At 45.4% G+C, this 22,447-nt stretch overlaps 2 protein-coding genes across 9 annotated transcripts; both read right to left on the bottom strand.

Moving 5' to 3' along the window:
* Positions 1-248: 248 nt before the first annotated feature.
* Positions 249-9,155, bottom strand: LSM11 (LSM11, U7 small nuclear RNA associated). The gene is made up of 4 exons (XM_045027768.1): positions 8,720-9,155; positions 5,211-5,350; positions 3,815-3,898; positions 249-2,412 (listed from the first exon to the last, which is right to left on the bottom strand). The coding sequence occupies exons 1-4, from the start codon at positions 9,153-9,155 to the stop codon at positions 2,011-2,013; spliced, it is 1,062 nt and encodes a 353-aa protein (XP_044883703.1). The 3' UTR covers positions 249-2,010.
* THG1L (tRNA-histidine guanylyltransferase 1 like) lies at positions 5,223-22,204 on the bottom strand. 8 transcript variants are annotated; one of them, XR_006581673.1, is made up of 7 exons: positions 21,755-21,991; positions 19,858-20,034; positions 19,143-19,312; positions 18,118-18,206; positions 15,605-15,712; positions 13,087-13,323; positions 5,223-5,350 (listed from the first exon to the last, which is right to left on the bottom strand). XR_006581673.1 is itself a non-coding variant. In XM_045027763.1 (6 exons), exons 2-6 carry the CDS (start codon positions 19,977-19,979, stop codon positions 13,165-13,167), a joined length of 648 nt encoding a protein of 215 aa, XP_044883698.1. In that variant the 5' UTR covers positions 19,980-20,034; positions 21,998-22,204; the 3' UTR covers positions 12,919-13,164. The 8 variants fall into 8 exon arrangements, 7 of the variants coding, with proteins under 7 accessions (XP_044883698.1, XP_044883696.1, XP_044883699.1 ...); XM_045027763.1 differs by lacking the exons at positions 5,223-5,350; positions 21,755-21,991 and adding an exon at positions 21,998-22,204 and having other exon boundaries at positions 12,919-13,323; XM_045027761.1 differs by lacking the exon at positions 5,223-5,350 and having other exon boundaries at positions 12,919-13,323.
* Positions 22,205-22,447: the final 243 nt, after the last annotated feature.

Genomic DNA, 22,447 nt, shown 5'->3' with positions numbered 1-22,447 from the left:
ATCACTAGAAGGCAGGTTTTCTAATCTTTAATCATTCTCGTGGCTCTTTTTTGAACCCTCTCCAATTTATCAACATCCTTCTTGAATTGTTGGCACTGGAAAACAAAGTATTCCAGCAGCAGTTGCACCAATGCCAAATACACCTCTACCCCAATGTAATGCAACCTGATATAACACGCATTCGGATATAATGCAGTAAAGCAGTGCTCCGAGGGGGCAGGGCTGCACACTCTGGTGGATCAAAGCAAGTTCGATATAACGCTGTCCTCAGGAGCCAAAAAATCTTACCATGTTATAGGTGAAACTGTTATATCGAGGTAGAGGTGTACAGAGGTAAAAAGAATCTCTCTGCTCCTACTCAAGATACTCATTTATGCATCCCACGATTGCATTACTCTCTTGGCCACAGCATCACACTAGGAGCTCATGTTCAGGTGATTATCCGTCATGACCCCCAAATCTTTTTCAATGTCACTGCTTCCCAGGATAGTCACGTCATCCTGTATGACGTATATTCTTTGTTCCTAGATGTATACATTTACGCTTAACCATCTTAAAATGCTTGTTTGCTTGCACCCAGTTTACCAAGCGATCCAAATCACTCTGAATCAGTGACTGTCCTCTTCATTATTTACCACTCTCCCAATCTGTGTGTCATATCCCAAGAGGTCAGACTAGATGACCTAATGGTAAATTCCTAGAGCCTAAGGCTAGAAGGGACCCCAATAGCTGTTGAACAGTTTATACACTGCAGTGGTTTGAGGCTATTCTTCAGTGATTCAGATACAAGAAGGGGAACACTACTGAAATTAAACCACTGATTTGCTGGGGCTTAGCATTAATTTTTATGTTTCATAGAAACAAAGTACACCTCTGAAATTCAATTCAACTGGAATTAGAGGGAGCATTATTCATATAGATATACTATCCGGAAAGAATCACTAAGATTTGTGTTCCCATCAGAACCGCTGGAGAGGCAGCATCTCACATTTCAATAGAGGGAACTTCAAAGGCGCTTCGATACAGTACGACTGTGCTGAGTGCAAGCTATTTTTCAAATTTGACAAGAAAAGTACATAGTAGAATGGTGAAATGTGAGACTGTGTGGCAAATGGATGATAAGAAATACAAAAGACTGGAGTATGATTTCTTGTTTCATACAGAAATTCCCAGTAAGAAAGTTATTGGATTGACTACTTTGACTGCTGGCTGGCGGTGCAGGCAGAAAGCATGGCAAGTGGGTAAGAGCACAAGCTATGCCAATGGAGACAAGTTCAAATCCTGACAAAGAGGGTTTTCCCCACATCCTTATTTAGACACATCAGACCACCTTAACATTCAGTCTTTGTTCAAAAGACAGGCGTGCTGCAGCTCAGGATTGGGGTGTATTTACAGAGCTGTGCCTGCCACAGCAGGACACTAATGGTTAATGCCATTGAGGTTGTCCCTCTTTTGCATAGGCTGTTAATTCCCTTATACATTAAGATACAAGAGTTATTCTTTGCCAGACTTTAAATTATTATTAACTAATATTACATAAGTTGTTGGTTTCATTAGAAACCAATTTCTCTTGCAATTATGACAGTATTTAGCAGTGGTCACTCATTTTAGACTTGTATGCTGAGTCACATGCTCTTTAAATGTGGGATGACTATTTTGTCCCATAACCAAGCACACTGATGTCACCCCTCAACCCTCTTAATTTAGCCTGTTAAGAAGCCTCCTGTCCTGCCTTGAGGATTCTTCTCATTTCCTCATCTTGCAGGAGCAAACTCTTGCTGAACTAGCCTTCAATCCCTTGAATGGAAGAGGTCTAGCGAGGCTGTTCTGGCAGCTCGCTCAAGATGCAGCAACCTCCGACAAACGTGCAACTATTTTCCCTGTCCTGTTATGGTTGAAGGAAGGGAAACAGTTATGATACCACAGTACTTCACAACAATGCTAAGTAGCCCAGAGCTGTAGCTGCAATTCATGCTGTGCGTTAAATATACTGACTAAGGCTCAGCCAAGTCAATGTGCTAAATGAACAAGCAAGACATTCTCTCCTCGGATAAATATCTGGTTTATATGACGCGTAAACACCTGCTGATAATCCACTTTGGGCCTCCGCTTTTTTCGTGGCTGGCCTTTTGCATTAGCACCCCCTGCACTAGTGCCCTCTGTCTGGGCAGTCCTGCTCGGCAGGTCAGCCTTATTCCTGACTGCCAGATGCAAGTTGTCATTCGTTGTCTTTTCTCCAGCTCCACCCAAAAATTTCTGCATCCCACACTCGTCCTCTGCTCTCCCCCGGCCTGACCCAGCTTTCCGTCCAAGGGTCTTTGATTCATTTGTCAGGGCTGGCTCCTCTGTTGCAGTCCTTGAGTCAGCTCCCTTCTTTATCAAGGACTCCTGCAGTTTGAGTCTGTCAAACAGCTGCAAGGGAACATTCAGGTAAACGATCACATTCATAAACAGAGGCTTCTCATTCTCCCCTCCTAAATGAAGCACTGAGCACCTGGCCCAGAAACAGCAGCCAGGACACATGATTGGTGGAGAATTTTATCTTCAACCGATATTAGATTTTTGCCAGAGTTAGACCAAGAAGTTATGTGAATGGGTGTCTCACGCATACAGATCTGCCAGACTGACTATGCAAGAGTGCCTTTAGCATCTCATGACGAATGGGGAGTTTGGTTTTGCAGGGGCGATACTGCCGTGGAGGCAGTACTCAACACTGTGGCAGGGAAGACAGGAGTCAGCATGTTGTTCAATGACCTCTAAACCACCCTCTACCCCCAAAACAATCAGATAGTTCTAAAAGAATCCCTATCCTGTCTGCCTCAGCCAGGAGACAAACAGCTGTGATGTGAAACCTCGATATGTCAGGACTTTATTCAGGGAGAAAAATAGATCCTTGGTGCCCCATTGTCTCATTAAAGGAGCCCCAGGAGAGAGCCGAGGTGAGCAGCCAAAACCAATAGTTACTATTCATAAGAATGCCTAGGATAGCAGAACTGATAAATAAAGAGAGTTAATTACTCTGAAAATGTAAAGGTGCTGAAGTTGGAAAAGAAATTATTATGCTGGCATTATGTGTAATGCTGACATGTGAAACAGACACTGGATTGCTTGGCATGTCCAACCACAGGGTTTCTTAATGGAAAACCACCCCAGTATGAATGGTCTTAAACGGAACACTGGCACCTTGAATATTTTTTAACAGATAGATTTTAAAAAAAAAAAAGCAGGGGTGGGGAGAAGAGAGGAGAGGGAGAGAAGGGGAATCTATCCAGACAGATTTAAATAGTATGTCCCCAATTTAAAAACAAATTCTTTATAATAAATTTGTTTAAGGATTTCTCAGCTCCTCTGCTGAGGTTTAGAAAGGTCTTTTGAGCAGGCCCAAAGCAACAACATGCATCTCCTGTCCCGCCTCACCCTCTTCCTTGCTGTTCATGTGTCTGTTTATTGCCTCCTCAGTTTCAGCTTTGCTGTAACTGGTAAATGCCCTCTTGTGGTGCCTGGGAAAACAGCAAGCATGTGAGCTCCAGCGCAGGACATGAGAGGGACAGCTTCATGATATTTAACAGACTGACATTCAAATGACTACCAAATGAACAGTGAAACTGACTATAGACAAAGTGTTGTCAAATGCACAAAATAAACAGACTAATAAAAGTGTATGGGGGGGAGTTTTCGCTCTGAACTCCGTTTAGTAATCTTCTAGGGTTATCTGTAAAAGTTACTACAGTTTCAGATGGAAATGCTACCTTTTTAACGACTACAAAAATAAGGCATAGAAAGTCAGTTGTTAAGCTATTAGAAAGCTATTTACCCTGGTAAGAGTCAGCTGAGGTTCACTGTAGAATGCTTTGCCCAGTACAGGCTTTCTGTATGTCTCATCTACATCCGTCAAGGCCTGGAAGAAGACAGAAAGGGGAAAAGTTCAAGATAAAGTTCTAAACACTCTGACCTTCAAAACAGCTTTGTATTGTACCTTATAAAGCCATCAAAAAAAGTGTCTTGTCTCAAGGCCAATCTAGGAACAAGCACTACATAGGAATTTGTTTCTTTAGGTATAAAAACAGAGGACCTGTAGTGCCCAGCAGCTGCTTCTACATTACTCCCACATCCTCCCCATCATCCTCACACACACAGTTTTGTTTTCTATCCCAAGATAACACTGATTTTTTCCAACCTTCTTCCACCTTCAGGGCTCAAAACTCTGATGGCTGCCTTCCCTCCATCCAATCTCCCCTCTCACAATCTTGCCTTGCTCAGCTTTTGTACCACTGAAACATGGTAGTCTGTCCCCTTTAAGGAAATGGGGTCTTGGGGTCAGCTCATTCTCCATCACCTGGTGTGGCCCTTTAAGATTTTGAGAGGTCTGATATAACAAAGTTGTAAGAGATTTTGGTAGAGAGGAAGTGGTCACAGGAATAGGTAGTGTTTGGGAGGAAATCCCATTACTGTTTCTTTAAGGACCTGGGACAAGGAGATGGACAAATCAAGGCTCCCTTTTCTCCCAGCCAATTGAGATGAGCTTTAGGAAGCAGATGAGCATATATGCTGCCTCTTCCCTCATGGCAGGAGTAGGCCTGCTTGCTGAACTCTTTGACCCTGAGAACTAACTAGGGAAGAGGGCCCAGCTGAAGGAGAAGATGGCTAAGGCCCTACAGCTGACCTAAGATACAAACAGTTCCAAGGGGAGAACTGGGAGACTCTTGCCTTAAGGAGAGACAGAGGGACTCCATGAAGCACTACCCCAGCTCCATGGAATATATGGAAGAAGAACTTAACATGTGGAAAAGGCAGCAGTTTAAGGAGTGACATCAAATGAAAGAAAATCAGTCTCCTGAAGAAAAAAAAAAAGATACAATGAGAGGTTCAGAAGGTCAAGGTAAGGAAAATGATCAGGGGGGCAAAAAGAGCAAGAAAAATTGTTCTGAGGAAAGACAGGGGAGTAGTTTCCAACACACCATGCCTAGATCCTGCAGAGAAGTCTTTAGAAATTTCTGCTATCCCTTATATTCTACTCCCTGTGTTTGGTAACAGAAACTTTGGAAACTGTGAAATACATCCTAGCATTCAGCACAAGGGCAAAATGGGTTCATGATTGACAATACTACACTCTCACCTCCTCCAAGTTTGCCAGTTTAGTCCCTCTCCCAGTGGGTGTTTAGGTGTTTCCAGTGCAGAGGTTGTAAGTCAAGGAGTAGTACAATAATTACCATATTCCAGAATTTGTCGAACGCAACCAAAAACCCTGTGCAGACTCCACGCAGCCCCTTGAAAGTTCGGATGTGGACGTTGACTTTTACACCATCTCTGACACAACGATGTAGCTCGCCAAGAGGGCTGCCTTCATGAACTAGAACAGATATGAAACACCATCAGTAAAGTGTATATTTTATACACAACAAAAAAAAATGCGCCATTCTTTCTAGTAGTACAAGAGAACCTGCTTGGAGGATACTATTTTATAACCAAACAAAATGGAAATCCAGAATTGTTACAATGTATTGCATTAAGCCAACTACAATTCCCAGTGGAGCAGACCTCTACTTACAGTGGGATAACAGATTGTGGTATATGATGGTCTCAATGAACAGAACTGAGTCAAAATGGCCTGACTATGGGCTTGTCTACACTGGCACTTTACAGGGCTGCAACTTTCTCTGCTCAGGGGTGTGAAAAAAACCACCCCCCTGAGCACAGTAAGTTTCAGCGCTGCAAAGCGCCAGTGTAGACAGGGCACCAGTGCTGGGAGCCACGTCCCTCGTGGAGGAGGTTTTTTTAGAGCACTGGGAGAGCTCTCTCCCAGCGCTGTGCCACAACTACACAAGCCATGGCAGTGCTTTAACATTGCCAGTGTAGACTAGCTCATAGTGAAGACAGGAAACAATTTTGCTACATCTGAAAAACACCCACTTAATCTGAATGTTCAGATAAAAGGAGTTTACAAGGAACAATGCATAGGGCAAGAATCCCATCCCTGCCTAGAATGCTCGGGGTACACGTTCCATGTAGAAACAAGTGTAATGATGTAAGTCCCAAGAAAGTAGCCATCTTATGGGAGTACTGCTTCTCTTTACAAGGAAACTTTGAAACAATGGATCACTAGAAGATCTTTGACTAACTAAGTTGAATCAGTGCATAATTTACTAAGAGCTTCTTGGTTCAGCAGAGACTTAGTGGCTAGCAACCACTAATGTAGTACTCTTCCCAGCATCATACATCCCTCAGTGTATTTCACAGTGGGTTACTTGAGTAGACCATGCTGCACAGTATTTGTCTAACAAAGGTTTACTTTAGTCTTTTCTCTTCTACCTCAAGGAATTAACTCCAGCCCCAAATGAGAGTTTGTTCAACTGCAGAACAGCACTTGTTTTAGTCTTAGTGAACAGCCATTAGGGAGGGAGCGGAGTCAGAGGAAACTGCGTAACATACCTAACACAACATGCAGTTTGTCTACACAATGGCACAGTAATTCACCTGGGGTGCAGCTCCATGACAATACAGTGGTCTACATACAGCTGTCACCTGCACTACTGCTGGTGAAGCTATACCAATGGTGAATTACAGCTGTCAAGATGTAGCCATGAATTAGCCATGCAATTTCCATTAACATTCAGAGGGAAACTGCACAACTTAAAACCTCACAAGACTGCATATTTATTAACAACAATACTACTTAGGAAATGTACCCAATCACATAGCTTCTTATAAAACCTGACCCCAATATTGTGAACATTTTAGTCTAACATGTACAATTTATAAGTTAAATGCACACACCTGAACTTACACTTCATTTGACAGGCATGTGATTTGGTTTTTGGTACAGGTGCCCAACTGGGCACCTTACTGCTCACAAAACTACAATGCTGTTACCCTGACTGCGTGTGTGAATTTATAAAAAACCCTCTGAACAACAATAATTATAGTTCATGAATCTGGTCCTATTCTGGTCTCCCTCTAGCTTTGATCTACAGTTCTATCATCATGTCACTAGACACCTCAGCACTGTATTTATGCCCCTGGAATGTACAGTTACTGACCAAGATATAGCAGTGTGTAACAAACACATGCTGTAGTTATAATTTAACAACTAGCTGCACAGGATGAAATCTGATGCCTGGCATACAAGTAGTATTTTTCAAAGGCACAGCAGCTGCTTTTCACAAATTAGTTACCTCAAAATCAAAGGGGAGAAAGTAATGACAGTGCAGAGACCTTTTAGTTAGCAAGGTGTTCGAATTATGAGGTTTTCCACATCAAGCAACCTGTTCAAGTTTCCCCACAGCATCCAATCACCAACCAGTTCCCCACCCCTAAACTTCACCAGCTCCCGCCCCAGCCAACTCCACACTTGAATCTTACCTAGTCAGTTCCGCCACCCAGTTCCCCCAGTTACTGCCCCCACTCAATCCTCCAAGCTCTCCAGTACCCCAGCATGTTCCTTTGCCCTCCAACCAATTCCCTGCCTCTCCAACCTGCTTCCCTACCCCTGCCAGTAGGCCCCCAGATCCCCTTCCCTATCCAATCCCCCACAGCTCCTCCTCATTGCTTCCCCATCCCAGCCTGTATCCCCCCAGCTCGCCTTCCCCTCACACCTCATAACCCCTCAACCTTCCCCCAACTGCCCCTCACCCAGCCAGTATCACTCCAAAGCCCCCTACCCCATTTAACACTTCACAGCTTCTCCTCATCCCATCCCTCCATTTCCATATCCACCTCACTATCCATCCCAGCCATTCTCTCTCCATCACACCCTGCCCCATCCAATGCCCCCAACCATTATCTGCATACGCCTTCCCCTCATCCCTCCACCCAGTATCCCCCCCCCCACAGTCCCTTCTCTCCACACCCCATCCACCACCACCCCACTGCCTCACCCTGTCCTGCCACCCCCAGGCAATATCCACCTCCCCGTACCCAATCACACCAGCATTCCCAGGCTACAACCCCCACGGCCCTTATCCCAGCCAATACCCACGGACCCCTTCCCTCCACCCCATCCAACACCTCACAATTCCTCCTCACCCCCCTCCACAGCCAGCACCCCCATCCCTTCCCCCACCCCACTGCTCCCCCATCTCTCCAGAGCCAGCACCCCCATCCCTTCCCCCACCCCACTGCTCCCCCATCTCTCCAGAGCCAGCACCCCCATCCCTTCCCCCACCCCACTGCTTCCCCATCTCTCCAGAGCCAGCACCTCCATCCCTTCCCCCACCGCACTGCTCCCCCATCTCTCCAGAGCCAGCACCCCCATCCCTTCCCCAACCCCACTGCTTCCCCATCTCTCCAGAGCCAGCACCCCCACCCCTTCCCCATCTCTCCAGAGCCAGCACCCCTCCCCCCACAACACCCCCAAATAACCCTTTCCCCACCACTCCCCCTTTGCCACATCCCCCACAGCCAGCACCCCCATAACCCTTCCCCCACTGCTCCCCCATCCCTTCAGACCCAGCACCCCACCCCTTCCCCCACCCCATTGCTCCCCCATCTCTCCAGAGCCAGCACCCCTCACAACACCCCCAAAAAACCCTTCCCCCACCCCACTACTTCCCCTTGCCACATCCCCCACAGCCAGCACCCCCCTAACCCTTACCCCACTGCTCCCCCTCCCCCCACAGCCAGCACCCCCCCTACAGCCAGCACCTCAAATAAGCCTCCACTCACCCCACAACACCCCCCGCCACTACTCGCCCTTGCCACAGCGGCCCCCAGCCCCCCTTACGCGGCATCCTGGTGAGGACGTTGCGCGGGGCCCGGCGGGGCCCGGCCCGGCCGCGGGCCGCCGCCTCGCGCTCGGGGTCCCGGTTGACCATGAGGCTGCGGAGGCGCTGGAGGCGCTCGGGGTCGGCGGCGGCGGGCGGGCAGCGGCGGCGGGCGCTGCGGGAGGCGGGCGGGCCGCGGCGGGGGGCGGCCGGGCGGCGCAGGCCCCGCTGGAAGCTCTCGTACTCGGCCAGGTTGTTGAAGCAGGGCGCGCCGGGGAAGGGCAGCGGCGTGCGGGCCGAGTACAGCGCCAGCAGCGGGTCGAAGCGGGCCGAGCTCACGTCCAGGCGGCTGGGGCTGGGAGAGCGGCCGGGCCCGGGGTCGGGATCCGGGTCCGGGCTCGAGCCCGAGCGCCGCCGCCAGCGCCGCGGCTCCCCGCCGCCTGCCGCCTTCTCCATGCTCCGCTCGCCGCCAGGCCGGGCCGGGCTCGGCGGCCACTTGTAGCCCGCCGCTAGGGGCCGCCCCAGCACCGCCCGCAGCCCGGCGCCGCCCCCGAGCGAAGCAGGGTCCGGCCCCGCCGCGCTGGGAGGGGAGCGGAGCGCGCCCGGCTGAAGGCAGGGTGACCAGCTGTCCCGATTTTATAGGGACAGTCCCGATATTTGGGGCTTTTTCTTATATAGGCTCCTATTACCCCCATCCCGATTGTTCACCCTTGCTGTCCCGTCACCCGAGCTGGAGGCCAAGGGGCACGCTGCAGCGACAGCCACTGTTGGACATAGCCGGGGGGCTGGCAACAGGTTCCCTGTGTTGCCTCAGTGCTGTGGTTATTAACCAGAGACACAGGTACCCCCTGGGGTACGCCGAGCAAAGATCTTCTAGGGCATACACTGGCGCCTCTAGATAGGTGCCTAGTTTTACAGCAGGCTACGTGAACTAGACTTATGTCACCACGGACTGAAAGTTGGTACGGATGACTTGTTTCTACTGCTCTGTACAAAACCTGTATGTACAATATTTATAGTCCAATGGTTTTATTTTATAATTTGTTGGTAAAGATGAGAACGTCGGCAATTGTTCAGTACGAGCGTGGCTGTGACACTTGTGTATTTTTATGTCTGATTTTTGTAAGCAAGTCGTTTTTAAACGAGGTGACACTTCGGGGTGCGCAAAACAAATCTGACTCCTGAAAGGGATACAGTAGTCTGGAAAGGCTGAGAGCCACTGCGCTGGTGGTTTCAATACAGGTGAGCTTTGCTCAGTGCTTATCACCTCATCTGGCTGGAAATCCAGCCAGCAGCCCCAAGCCCCAGCCCTCCTGGCTGGTAATCAAGCTCACCAGCACTCAGAGAGATTAAAGATGCTCTAGTTTTAATATGGCTTCTCTAATTGCTGCACTTTTAATTAATTTGTCCTACCCAAACCCCTCTGTGTATCACAGCAGCTCTGCCTGTGTAAAACACCTCGTCCCTCCCCCAAGGAGCTTTCACAGGTCATGCACTGGCTCTTTCGTATAAGTGAGCACTTACATTGCACAACTGAAAGGGAGCTTGGTAAAGGTCAGTACAAAAAGCTTTTTGTTATTTTTTTCCTTAAAGTACATATTGCAGAAGTGTTTTCTCAGAAGGAAAGTGACACAGTTTCAGTCCCTGGAGCCCATTCTAGTCACTGTTAAAAGACTTCACCCCCGCTATTAAACTCCGTAACTAGTTCCCAAAGGTCAGATGCTTCATTTTATGGCTGTAAAACATAACTGAGAAAAGTTCTCTGAACAACTTCAAAAGGAAGTGTCTATTTCTTAAGTGGGTCACAGTGAAACTTTACCTGATCTATAGAGGCACGGTGTGAACACAGTATTGGGCCCTGGTACATACTGGTTCTAATTCTGTCCAACACTCATCCAGCTCCTCCTTTGTCTTGGGCAGATCCATTTTCAATTGTTTCAATTTCCTCTAATTTTGAATAGCAAATTCAAAATAGGGCCTGATTGTTGGAGGTGCTCAGCACTATTTACTTCAGTTTGAGTTATTTGTTCAGCACCTCTCAAAACAATGTGACCCAAAATTAAAGGCCGTTTTTGAAAATATGACCCTTAACAATGGCCTGCAGTTTCCGCCTATCTGTGAAAGGGGAATATTTACCTATTATATGCTATTCTGAGGATTGGTTAATGTTTGTAAAATGGTCTGAAGATATAAAGCCCCATGTCAGTTATAAGTCTTATCAGCTGGAACCGTGGTCTCAAAAAATTCTTTCCACTTTATTCCAGAGTGAAAAATCCAAATTTTACTATCTTTTTGTTGAAGATTAATTTATTATATGACGAGAAACCTCCAGAAGTCAGTTACTGGATACTGACATGAGACATTCTGGAGTCCAATGGAGTTTATATTTCAGACCAAAAAAAAGTAGAGAGGGCTCACAGATGCTAGGAAGACTCTAAATAACTTTTTGGTGTCATGATTAATTTGGAATGAATGATGTGCTGCCCACCCCACAATCCCCCAAATCTACCTTTTCCTATTAGCTTCTTGATGATCCCATATCCATACTACACATTAAGAAAATGAGATTATATACACTCTCTTATATTTAAGTGCTTATTATCCAGCAGGCTTGAATGTATTATTTTCTTTATGCCCAGCCTATCACATTAACAGGAGTGGGAGCGGAGAGGGAAATGGCCACAGTAATAAAACACCTTGACTCCGTACACTTTTATTAGAGCTTTTCAAACAGGTTGTGAATAAATAATAGTAAAAAAAAAATGCATATTGCTGTAAATCAGCTCCCTTCCGGGGGGGGGGGAGGGGGGAGAAGGAGAAGTGGCTGGAATTAATTAATGAGACACAAGTCCAGTGTCAACCTTCTTTAGTCATAGTTGCTCCTTGCTTTCATTGTCTATGCCCAGCCTGCAAAGCATGAACCATTCCTTACCAAGTACTTGTCAACATAGTTTAACCAGACCTAAAGAAGAGTTCTGTGTAAGCTTAAAAGCTTCTCTTTCACTAACAGAAGTTGGTCCAATATAAGATATTACCTCCCCACCTTATCTGACTGTTAAACTATATCATTTTGAAACCAGTATAGGTTAAATCTTACCATCCCTAGTGTGGATGCTTATATATCAGTATACCGGTATAAGTTCTTTTATAGCTTATCCCCCTAAATATACTGGTATAACTGTGTCCACCCTAGGGGCTGAACTGATTTAACTACACCTCTACCCTGATAACAACATTAATTCAGATATAATGCGGTAAAGCAGTGCTCGGGAGGGAGGGCTGCACACTCCGGTGGATCAAAGCAAGTTCGATATAATGCGGTTTCACCTATAACACAGTAAGATTTTTTTGGCTCCCAAGGACAGCATTATATCAGGGTACAGGTTTACTTTTGTAACAAGTATTCTTCTAACCGAAATAGTTAAATCAGCACAAAAAAGCTGTGTGAGAGCCAGGCCACCAAATTTCTTCAGGTACACACTCCCCAAGGTAGTTTCTCCCCATCCATCCCATCATGATTCATCTCTGCCTCCTCTTGTAGCAGGAATAGTCATCAATACCACTTCATAGATCAAACACAAGAGTAACGTAAGACCTTTCCAACTATAAGCAATAAGATCTTCTCTCCCTCTCCCTGCTAGTTTCCATAATCCTAGCCAGCAGGAGCCAGAGAGTTTCCCAGTGAGCAGAAAAATGAGAGCATGACCTACACACACCTCCTACTGTGATAGAAGTCTGTATGAGAACTTTATTACAACATTTGGCCATTTGAGACCTTCACTAATAACTAGCAAAGCCACAGTGACGACAGAGTCTGAAGAATAAACATGGGAGTGGAAGGGGGAGAATTACATTTCTGCATCTTTAAAAAATACAAAAGTAATTTACACATGAGAAAAATCCTTTAAAATTGGTTACAGTAAATTGCTGGGCTATTTTGTGTATCCTTGATATGGGCCTGAGATGTCAACTGCTAGAGAATTTTTGTAACTAAGCTCCCTGGTTATGGAACTTGATTCAAGGCACTATTCCAAGTCTTTAGTCTGTTTCAGAGTTTAAAACAAAGCTACAGAAATAATCTTTCTGCTACTTTTAACTGTTCCAAAGAGTGGTTCGCTTTAGGTGAGTAACTCTATAAAGCACCCTGTGACTTTAACGTGAAAGATGCTACATAAATGCATGATGATATTGTTATAAATCAATGCAAATATGCATTTACAAGGGTTAATTTTGTAATTTTATATAAAAGTTCTTGCCCTTTGAAAGTAACATGATTTTAGCTTCTGCAGGCAGACATATCTGCATGAGAGGCAAGGACAATGTTTCTAAGACAGTATCGCTCAAAATGTGGATGCTGAATTACAAAGTTAAATTATCTGAGCCTCACCCCACAGTCCTCGCTTCCCAGAAGCTCATGCAGATAAGTTGTTTCCTGTTATTTGCACAAGAACTCAAACTAGGAAGGTCAGCTATCAGCTAGGATTTCTGGATACTCCTCCCAGAATTGGTCCCCAATGATGTCACAGTGCAGTGGGACAGTTTTAGTCCTGGTCCGTGTCACTTCAACTTCCTTCTCTTCAGTTTCCTTTGGCAGTTTTATTCTTTTTGTAGTGACTTCGTTAACCTGCAAATATAGTTGACACCAGTGCATTTATAAAAGGACTTTGAAGGTTTCATAAATTGTTGGTTTTCCCTTGTTTACATATTAACAATAAGCCACCACTTTGTCCCCTCTGCCTCATGACACCTTTTAGTTTGTACCAAAACCTGCAAATCTAGGCATATGGTGTCACTCAAAAGTACCAAAAATAAGTCATACTGAAACAGTTTTTCCAGTCAAAACTCATTCCATGCAGGTCATATATTTACAGGGTTTTGCTACTGAATGGATCAGATTACAAGAGTGCCACTAATTAATGCCATCCTGCTGATTTTCACAGTAATTGTTTCAGGATTCATTTTTCATTCAATATCTACACCTGAAGTTTTTTAGCTTATCACATGAGTATTTTCAGTAAGACAAAAACATAGATAGCAAGGTGCAGGTGAGCTGTTCGCTCTAAGCCAAACACTGAGATTATGTTCCAATATAAAGGCAAACATCCCCAGGTATATATATATTACTATACTGTGAGACATTCATTAAAGGCATTAATTAATATAATCAAGAGATAGGTATTCATGCATGTTAACCCACTGGATAAAGAAACAGATGAAACAGTTGGTCATTCTCACACGGTCTGAAGAGAGCACCTACAAATACTTGGAAAGCTGGGAACGAATATATCCGTTTTTATGAAAAAAGTAGATATAAAGCCCCCTAGAAGGCCTAATATTGTCAAAGAAAGGGATGTGCAAGAAACAAGGAGATAAGTGGAACACTATCTCAAAGGAAGGAGTCTCTCCCTATAATATATCAGTCCTCTTGGTAAAGTGCCATAGAAATCACCAGCCACAAAAGAAAACTGAGTTGGCTATTAGTCATTCTTTTTATATATAACAAAAAGTAAGAACAGTGAGAAAATAACTGTGGCAGACTCTCAACTGACATTAGCTAGGCCCTAATCACAAGAAACACACACACGTCTACTTCACATCTATACTAATTCATAAATTTTAAGACCAGAAGACACCATTTATGATCATCTAATCTGATCCCCTACATAATTTCACAGAATTTCATTCCTGCGTCAAGCCCATAACTTTGTGTTGAGGCAGGGAAACTAATGCTACTGGCTAGCTCTGAAATGAAGAGATTTGCAGTTATAGTTAAAGAAGTTCCTCCATCAAAAGTTAATTTTGTGTGTGTATCATGCAGCAACACCTCATCAAAATAAATGAAAACACCCTTTGTTCAAAACCCCCATTTCCTTATTATCTAGAATATATCTATATATAGATAGTCATAGCCACAGAATCTGAGGTAATCGTAAGAAACATCAGGGGCAGGGTTATACTGTGGTTTGTGAACTGCACGTAGTTTTTGTTATTTATATTGTTGTAGCACGTAGGAGCACTAGCCATGGACCTTGTGCTAGATGCTGTACAAAAAGCAAATGAAAAGACGGTCCCTGCCCCCAAAGAGTTTGCAATTTAAGAATAAGACAAAAGACAACAGATGCTTAAACAGACTGATGGCAGAGTACAAGGAAACAATAAGACAATATTGGTCAGTATAGTAAGCAGTGGTTCATGAGCTGGGACAGCCTAATTGTCAATATTTTTGTAGACACCATGGCAAAGGAGAGTTTTAAGGTGCGATCTGAAGGAGAATGAGGTAAGTTTACAACTGTTTATGGGGGGCTCCTCCCAAGCAGGAGAGAAAGCACAAAGGTGCTTGTTTGAAAATTTAACATATGGGCAATGGAGGCTGACATCATAGGCCAGGGGTGGCCAACCTGTGCCTCTGGAGCCACATGCGGCTCTTCAGAAGTTAATATGCCGCTTCTTGTATAGGCACCGACTCCGGGCCTGGAGCTACAGATGCCAACTTTTCAATGTGCTGGGGGGTGCTCACTGATCAACCCCTGGCTCTGGCACAGGCTCTGCCCCCACTCCACCCCTTTCCGCCCCCTCCCCTGAGCCTGCCGTGCCCTCACTCCTCCCCCGCACCACGAAACAGCTGATCGGGAGGTGTGGGGAGGGAGGCGTAGGCGCTGATCCATGAGGCTGCCAGTGGGTGGGAGGAACTGGGAGAGGGGGGCAGGGAGCTGACTGGGGGGAGGGGGCTGCTGATGTATTACTGTGGCTCTTTGGAAATGTACATTGGTAAATTCTGGCTCCTGCTCAGGCTCAGATTGGCCACCCCTGTCACAGGCCAACTGGAGGCAGGAGTCCACCTGTCTATACTGAATGAGAGATGGTAAGCAGTGTGGGAGCTAGGCATGCAGTTAAGATGCTTATACCTTCTGCCATATTAGTACAGTTCCTTTCCTATACATCAAGGGCTCATTGTTGTAGTTAATGTCGAATTCAGAAAATAAAATCTCATTCTTGTCTCCAGCCAAAGTTCCCTGAAATTGAGAAAAAGAAAATAAAAAGTGCACCGTATAGCCTCAATTTATTTATAAATGTCCTTTTTTATAGCACAGAAACAAATGGGATAAATGTTGAGTATAAGTAATTAATAACAACATGTATACAGGGGTTTTTTAATCTTCAAACAGCTTTATTAACTCATTATCCTCACAGCATCCCCATGAAGTAAGTAAGCGTTATCTCCTTTGGTAAAATGGGGATAGATAAGCAGAGCAAGGTCTGTGTGTTCTTCTTGATTTTTATTAGGGCTGTCAAGCGATTAATCGCAAGAGATTAAACAAATTAATAGCGATTATATAAATATTTTTGGATTTTTCTACATTCAAATATACTGATTTTAATTACAACACAATACAAAATACACAGTGCTCACTTTATATTTATTTTTTATTACAAGTATTTGCACTATAAAAAAACCCCAGAAGAAATAGTATTTTTCAATTCACCTAATACAAGTACTACAGTGTGATCTCTATCATGAAAGTTCAACTTACAAATGTAGAATTATGTATAAAAATAACTGCATTCAAAAATAAATGTAAATTTTAGGGCCTGCAAGTCCACTCAGTCCTACTTTTTATTCAGCCAATCGCTAAGACAAACAAGTTTGTTTACATTTGCAGGAGATAATGCTGCCCACTTCTTCTTTACAATGTCACCTGAAAGTGCGAACAGGCGTTCTCATGGCAATGTTGTCGCCGCCAACGCAAGATATTTACATGCCAGATGTGCTAAAGATTTATCTGTCCCTTCATGCTTCAACCACCATTCCAGAGGACATGCATCCATGCTGATGACGGGTTCTGCTCGATAACAATCCAAAGCAGTGCGGACCGATGCAAGTTCATTTTCATTATCTGAGTCAGATGCCACCAGCAGAAGGTTGATCTTCCTTTCTCGTGGGTTGGGTTCTATAGTTTCCGCATCAGGATTGCTCTTTTAAGACTTCTGAAAGCATGCTCCGCATCTCGTCCCCCTCAGATTTTGGAAGGCACTTCAGATTCTTAAAACTTGGGTCAAGTGCTGTAGCTATCTTTAGAAATCTCGCATTGGTACCTTTTTTGCTTTTTGTCAAATCTGCAGTGAAAGTGTTCTTAAAGAGAACATGTGCTCGGTCATTATCCGATACTGCTATAACATGAAATAGATGGCACAATGTGAGTAAAACAGAGCAAAGGATATACAATTCTCCCCCAAGGAGTTCAGTCACTAATTTAATAAAACAAATTTTTTTAACAAGTGTCATCAGCATGGAAGCATGTCCTCTGGAATGGTGGCCAAAGCATGAAGGGACTCACGAACATTTAGCATATCTGGCATGTAAATACCTTGTAACACCAGCTACAAAAGCGCCATGCAAATGCCTGTTCTCACTTTCTGGTGACATTGTAAACAAGAAGAGGTAGCATTATCTCCTGTAAATGTAAACAAATTTGTTTGTCTTAGTGATTGGCTGAATAAAAAGTAGGACTGAGTGGACTTGTAGGCTCTGGAGTTTTACACTGCACTCAAAACCAAAATACTTATGTAACAAACAATCTACATTTGTAATTTGCCCTTTCAGGACAAAGAAATTGCACTACAGTACTTGTATGATATGAACTAAAAATACTGTTTCTTTCGTTTATCATTTTTACAGTGCAAATATTTTTAATAAAAAGTAATATACACTTTGATTTCACTTACAACACAGAATACAATATATAGGAAAATGTAGAAAAACACCCAAAATATTAAATAAATTTCAATCGGTATTCTATTGTTTAACAGTGCAATTAAAACCGTGATTAATGTTATTAATTATAATTAATTTTGGTGAATTAATCACAGGAGTTAACTATGATTAATTGACAGCCCTAATTTTTATATTTGTACACAATGAAAGAAGGTGGGGAACACCATCCTGTAAAGGCAAGAAGAGGAGAACGAGATGGATAAAGTGACCTACCCAAGACCACATACTGAATCATTGTTAGAGCTGGGATTAGACTTCAAGAATTGCTGACTCTCAGTTTTACACCCATACCACCTCTCTTCTGAGGCCAGTAACATTTCATATACACATTTTTAGGCATTTGAATCCATTAATTACGAAGTTAAAATCCTGTTTGGATTCTACTTAAAGTAAATTTTTTGCCAGTCAGGTTAAGATCTTTTCAACTCAACATCCCAAACCAACATCATCTCCAGAGAAAAACAAGCACATACTGGGAAAAATGAATTGGTATAAAGTGAACATATAAGGCAGCTGGCCTTCCCTAATGGGCAAGACATGTCTGCATAGGGCTGGGTAATTGGAAGTACTTGGCAACTGGGTTCTGTGTATGTTCCCTGTACATTGTCTTTTAACATCAACTATGAATTTAGAAGAGGTTCCTACCTGTAATCTGTCTTGTGCTTGGACTGGTGTCAAGCCACTTCGCTGCACAAGCATCCAAAACACTGTATTATAGAGGTTATTAATGTGGCCTGCAGAAATAGCAAATGGTGTCAAAGGACAAATGGACTATTTGCAAAGTCTAGATGACAAGTCAGAGAATGGTTTTCCATTCCCACAAAGTCCTGCAGCTAGATTTTTAAAACACCATTAGTAGTATTTGTAGTTATGTACTATCATGGCAATCCAATCTCATGCTTTATGGCATAATGGATCTCTGGAATGGTCAAAAGATTGATTCCTCACAGCTACATAAAGTATTTCATAATTGTTAAGTAAGATGCATTATGGCAGATGGAGTTCACCTTCCTCTGAAACAACAGGTGTTAGTCACTGCCACAGGTTTGATACTAGCTTTGCAACAATGACCTAATCTGGCATGGAAAATCCTATATTCATCATTTGACTGTTTTAATTTTGCTACAAAATATTGCTGAATCTGAATGTTTATACCTCTCAGTTAAAAAAACAACAGTCAAGTGAGGATTCTAAAATTTCTGGTACTGAGCTCATTTTCAGTATTTTAGTGATGACAATCTGGTATCTGCTATGGGTCTCATGTTATTAATGGGTGTGCTTGTAAAAATAATTGAGTATTAACACATAAAATAAATAATGTCACAGATAACACATTGCTCTTTCTAAAACAAGGTCAATGGAAGTTAAAAGGGGAATAAAATACAAATTGGGGTGTTTTTGGAAAATTATTGTAGAATGTAAAATAATCTGCTTTCTAAGAATATCATCCAACTCTTCTGCAGTTTAACAGCTCCAAGGATGTGTTTTTAACCAAGTAAACTAGAGTCCCTCTGCCATGCAGCAGCTTCTTTTTCACTGAGTGCACATATGCACGCTGGCAATAAGGGGTGCAAAGTTTTCATCCCAGGAGGAAAAAAACACCCAACAGTTATAAATTGTTATGCTAAAAATCAACTCTTCTCATTTTCCTGATAGCTAAAGATGCTTACAATCTGCTTGTCTCCAGCTGAGATAGTCCTTTAAATTCTGGTTACTGGGATACAAGACAACTCGTCCATCAAATCCTGGTGGATACAGGAGTGGCTGGTCCTTAAAATAATCCTTCCAGTAGAAAACATAACTGGAGGCAAACTGGGAGACGACGTGAGTCATGAACTTACTTGCAAACGCAAAGCCAACAGACACAGAGAGAGGAGAGAGAATACATTAGATATTAAAACAACTATACCTTTCTATCTGTAATTATTTGGGTATCAGTGGTAAGGCTTCTGGTGGACAGCAGTGCTTTTCATACCACGGCTCTATGGACCACCAATGGCAGGTAGAACCTTTTTGAGTGGTTGGTGGAATTAAACATGTTAAGAACCAAGAAGTGGAGGTTGGAAGAGGAGATAGGTTACTGAAAAAACCTTCTTTTGTAGAAGATGGTTTTTATTCACCCTTTTGCTGTTTGTTTTTAACTTTGTTATTAAATTTACTTTTCAAAAACATCATACACGGAAACATAACATCAAATACTCCGTAGCTAATTACAATCTCATATATATATAAAAATCACACCCACAAACACAAGTGAATTATGTAGTTTCCACCTATATCGTACAGATAGCATTGTACACCTGTAAGGACAATAGGTGCACATGCCAGTTCTCAGAGAGAACTATTAAACATAGGGAAAGTGGTAAGCTCAAAAGGAGAAATTACCTTGCTCTTCTTTTAAACCAGTTACTTTTCTTTTTAAAAACAAAGCTGTATTCATCACTCTGTCCATAAGCCATGACAATATCCTCCAGCTCTTGCATCACAGTCTGGGCACACTTAGTCATCAGATGGAGGGCACGGTCATCGTTAGGCTTACTGAAGCCATGTTGCTCAGCAAAGCTTCAAAGAGAATAGAGATTCAACAGAAATTAACCTCATAAAAGATATTCAAGAACCTAAATACTTGTTTTCATCACATTTATTTCCTCAGAACATGTTGGCATAAACAGAATTTTTGGAAGTCAATGAACCCCCCTCCAGGTGTCAAAAACACTATGAGAAAATCTTCCTGCTTCTGCCTGCCATACACTGCAATCTCCCCCTCATCAAGATCAGACACCAACTATTTAACTGCCCTTCAAATCAACCCACAGCCCAGCCTACTACAGTCCCCTTATTGCAGGGGTTCTCAAAATGGGGGTTGGGACCCTCCAAGGGGTCGTGAGGTTATTATATGGGGGGTCGCGAGCAGTCAGCCTCCATCCTAAACCCCGCTTTGTCTCCAGCATTTACAATGGTGTTAAATATATAAAAAGGTGTTTTAATTTATAAAGGGGGGGGGTCGCACTCAGAGGCTTGCCATGTGACAGGGGTCACCAGTACAAAAGTCTGAGAACCACTGCCTTATCGCTTATGGAGAGGACGGTCACACTCTCCCAAACCCACACACTACCAAAATAAGTCATTCCACTGCACACATTTCTGTCCTTGGGGAGAGGAGGAGAGAACAAACAGCAGTTATGCTGCTTAATGCTCTACTGGAAGGCATTCATGGTACATCTGTACTACAGATACTAGAGCAGAATAGCTACAAGCGCTGCACCCGTGCCGCTTAAGCACCACAGTGCAGCCTTCCATCGCTCCATCTCTCTAAGAGACAGTAGCTACATCAATGGAAGAATCCTTCAGTCAACTTAGCCATGTCTACACCCATGACCAAGTCAACCTGTCTATAGTGCTCAGGGCATGAAATGTTCACAGCCCTGAGCGATGTAGCGAGGCCGACCTAAGTTTTGGCTCTAGACCAGGCCTCAGCTCCTATGGTGATGAGCACAGTACAGCTATCTATATAGAATGGCACGCCTCCCACAAAGTGGGGATTCACCCACGAAAGCTCACCCTCCAAAAGTCTGTTAGTCTATAAGGTGCCACAGGACTCTTTGCTGCTTATATAGAATGGAAAACATCTGCCGAGCCCAGAGATCAATGGTCCCTGTGTACCAGGCCCACTCTCTCCTCCCTCCCCCCAAGGTAAGAGTCATGACACTTCCCCGCAGCTGCCCTGAGGCCTATGACGACACGACACAGGGGCAGTCAATAAGCGGGCCAAAGCCCGCCCGCCAGGGGCCTCTGAATGGACCACGGCATCTTTCTGATGCGCGCGCTCTCCTCGCTGCCATCGGCCGTGCGCGGTTTCCTCTGGGGGGGGGCTGGGCCCTGACAACACCCAGCCCATCGCTGCTGCTGCTGCTGCTAGCGCAGGGGTAGAGTGGAAGGGCGGGCGCCTCCGGGGACCCACTGCTGCCCCCAGGGCCGCCCCCGCCCGTGCCCCAGGGCGGCTAGACACAGCCACAAGCGCGGCCCCGCACCCCGGCCTCAGCGGGAGCCCTGCAGGCCGGGACCCGCTGTCTCCATGGCAACGAGGGGCCGCAGGCGCCCCACTCCCACTCCCCGCCCGCGGGAGAAGGGAGCCCCGAGACCTTCGCTCGCTCCGGGCCCCGCCCCCATCCCTCACTCCCATAGGCTACGGCGTCGCCTCGGCGGCCGCACCTGCGCGAGGCGGCCCTGCCATTGGCTGCCGGCGGGCCCCCCCCTCCCGGAAGCGCCCCGCCCCTCGCACCGGTGGAAGTTGCGGCCGTCCAGCCGGGTGACCACCCAGCAGTTGGGCAGGCACGTGTCGTCCGCCTCGAAGTGCCGCACGTACTCGAACTTGCTCTTCGCCATGGGGGCCCGGCCGCCGCCGCCGCCGCTCAGCCTCGGCCCCGTCCCAGGCCCCAGCGCGGCAGCAGCAACAGCCCGGGCGGCTTCCCGCAGCCGCATGCGCTGAACCGGAAACAGCCCCGCCCCCCACAGACACACGCACCGGAAGCGACCCCTTCTAGCCACTGGATAGGGCACCTCTATGGTGTGATGCTTCGTTGGAGGACCGCTGCTCGCTAGAGAAGAGGGGGCGCTTCGGGGGCTGGCCCCGGCACAGGGCTCCGCGCGGGGGGTGGAGGATTAGCCGCCCCAGGAGCAGAGCCATCGGGCCAGATGCCGCCCTGACTCCAATAGGCTGGGACAAGTCAGCACGACCGCAGCACAGGCCACAGGCGCGTGTCCTGGTCCCGCGTGTATTTCCGAGCCGGCCCGGGCGCACCCGCAGAAGGCGGGGGCCGAACGCTCCGGGGAGACGCTCAGTGGATTAAAATGCCACGCAGGGCCAGGGCCGCGGCGCGGCGCGGCGCGGCCCCTGCCTCGCGCCGGGCTGCCAGGCGTTCCTCCCGGGGTCGCCGTGGGAACGCCATTGTTGCGCGTCTCCATGGCAACCGCC

This window comes from Mauremys mutica, chromosome 8 (genome assembly GCF_020497125.1).
Source record: "Mauremys mutica isolate MM-2020 ecotype Southern chromosome 8, ASM2049712v1, whole genome shotgun sequence".
Lineage (NCBI taxonomy): Eukaryota > Metazoa > Chordata > Testudines > Geoemydidae > Mauremys > Mauremys mutica.
The sequence above is the reverse complement of the archived record's forward strand: the minus strand, read 5'-3'. Positions and strand labels throughout refer to the sequence as shown.

Coding starts and splice junctions, on each gene's coding strand:
- THG1L (XM_045027761.1), bottom strand. CDS start 21,954: ATGCGGCTGCGGGAAGCCGCCCGGGCTGTTGCTGCTGCCGCGCTGGGG. Junction 19,313..19,857: donor TGGTTTAAAAGAAGAGCAAG/GTAATTTCTCCT, acceptor TGCGTTTGCAAG/TAAGTTCATGACTCACGTCG. Junction 18,207..19,142: donor CAGCTGGAGACAAGCAGATT/GTAAGCATCTTT, acceptor CTATTTCTGCAG/GCCACATTAATAACCTCTAT.
- LSM11 (XM_045027768.1), bottom strand. CDS start 9,155: ATGGAGAAGGCGGCAGGCGGCGGGGAGCCGCGGCGCTGGCGGCGGCGC. Junction 5,351..8,719: donor CGTCCTCACCAGGATGCCGC/GTAAGGGGGGCT, acceptor TATCTGTTCTAG/TTCATGAAGGCAGCCCTCTT. Junction 3,899..5,210: donor TCGACAAATTCTGGAATATG/GTAATTATTGTA, acceptor GTCTTCTTCCAG/GCCTTGACGGATGTAGATGA.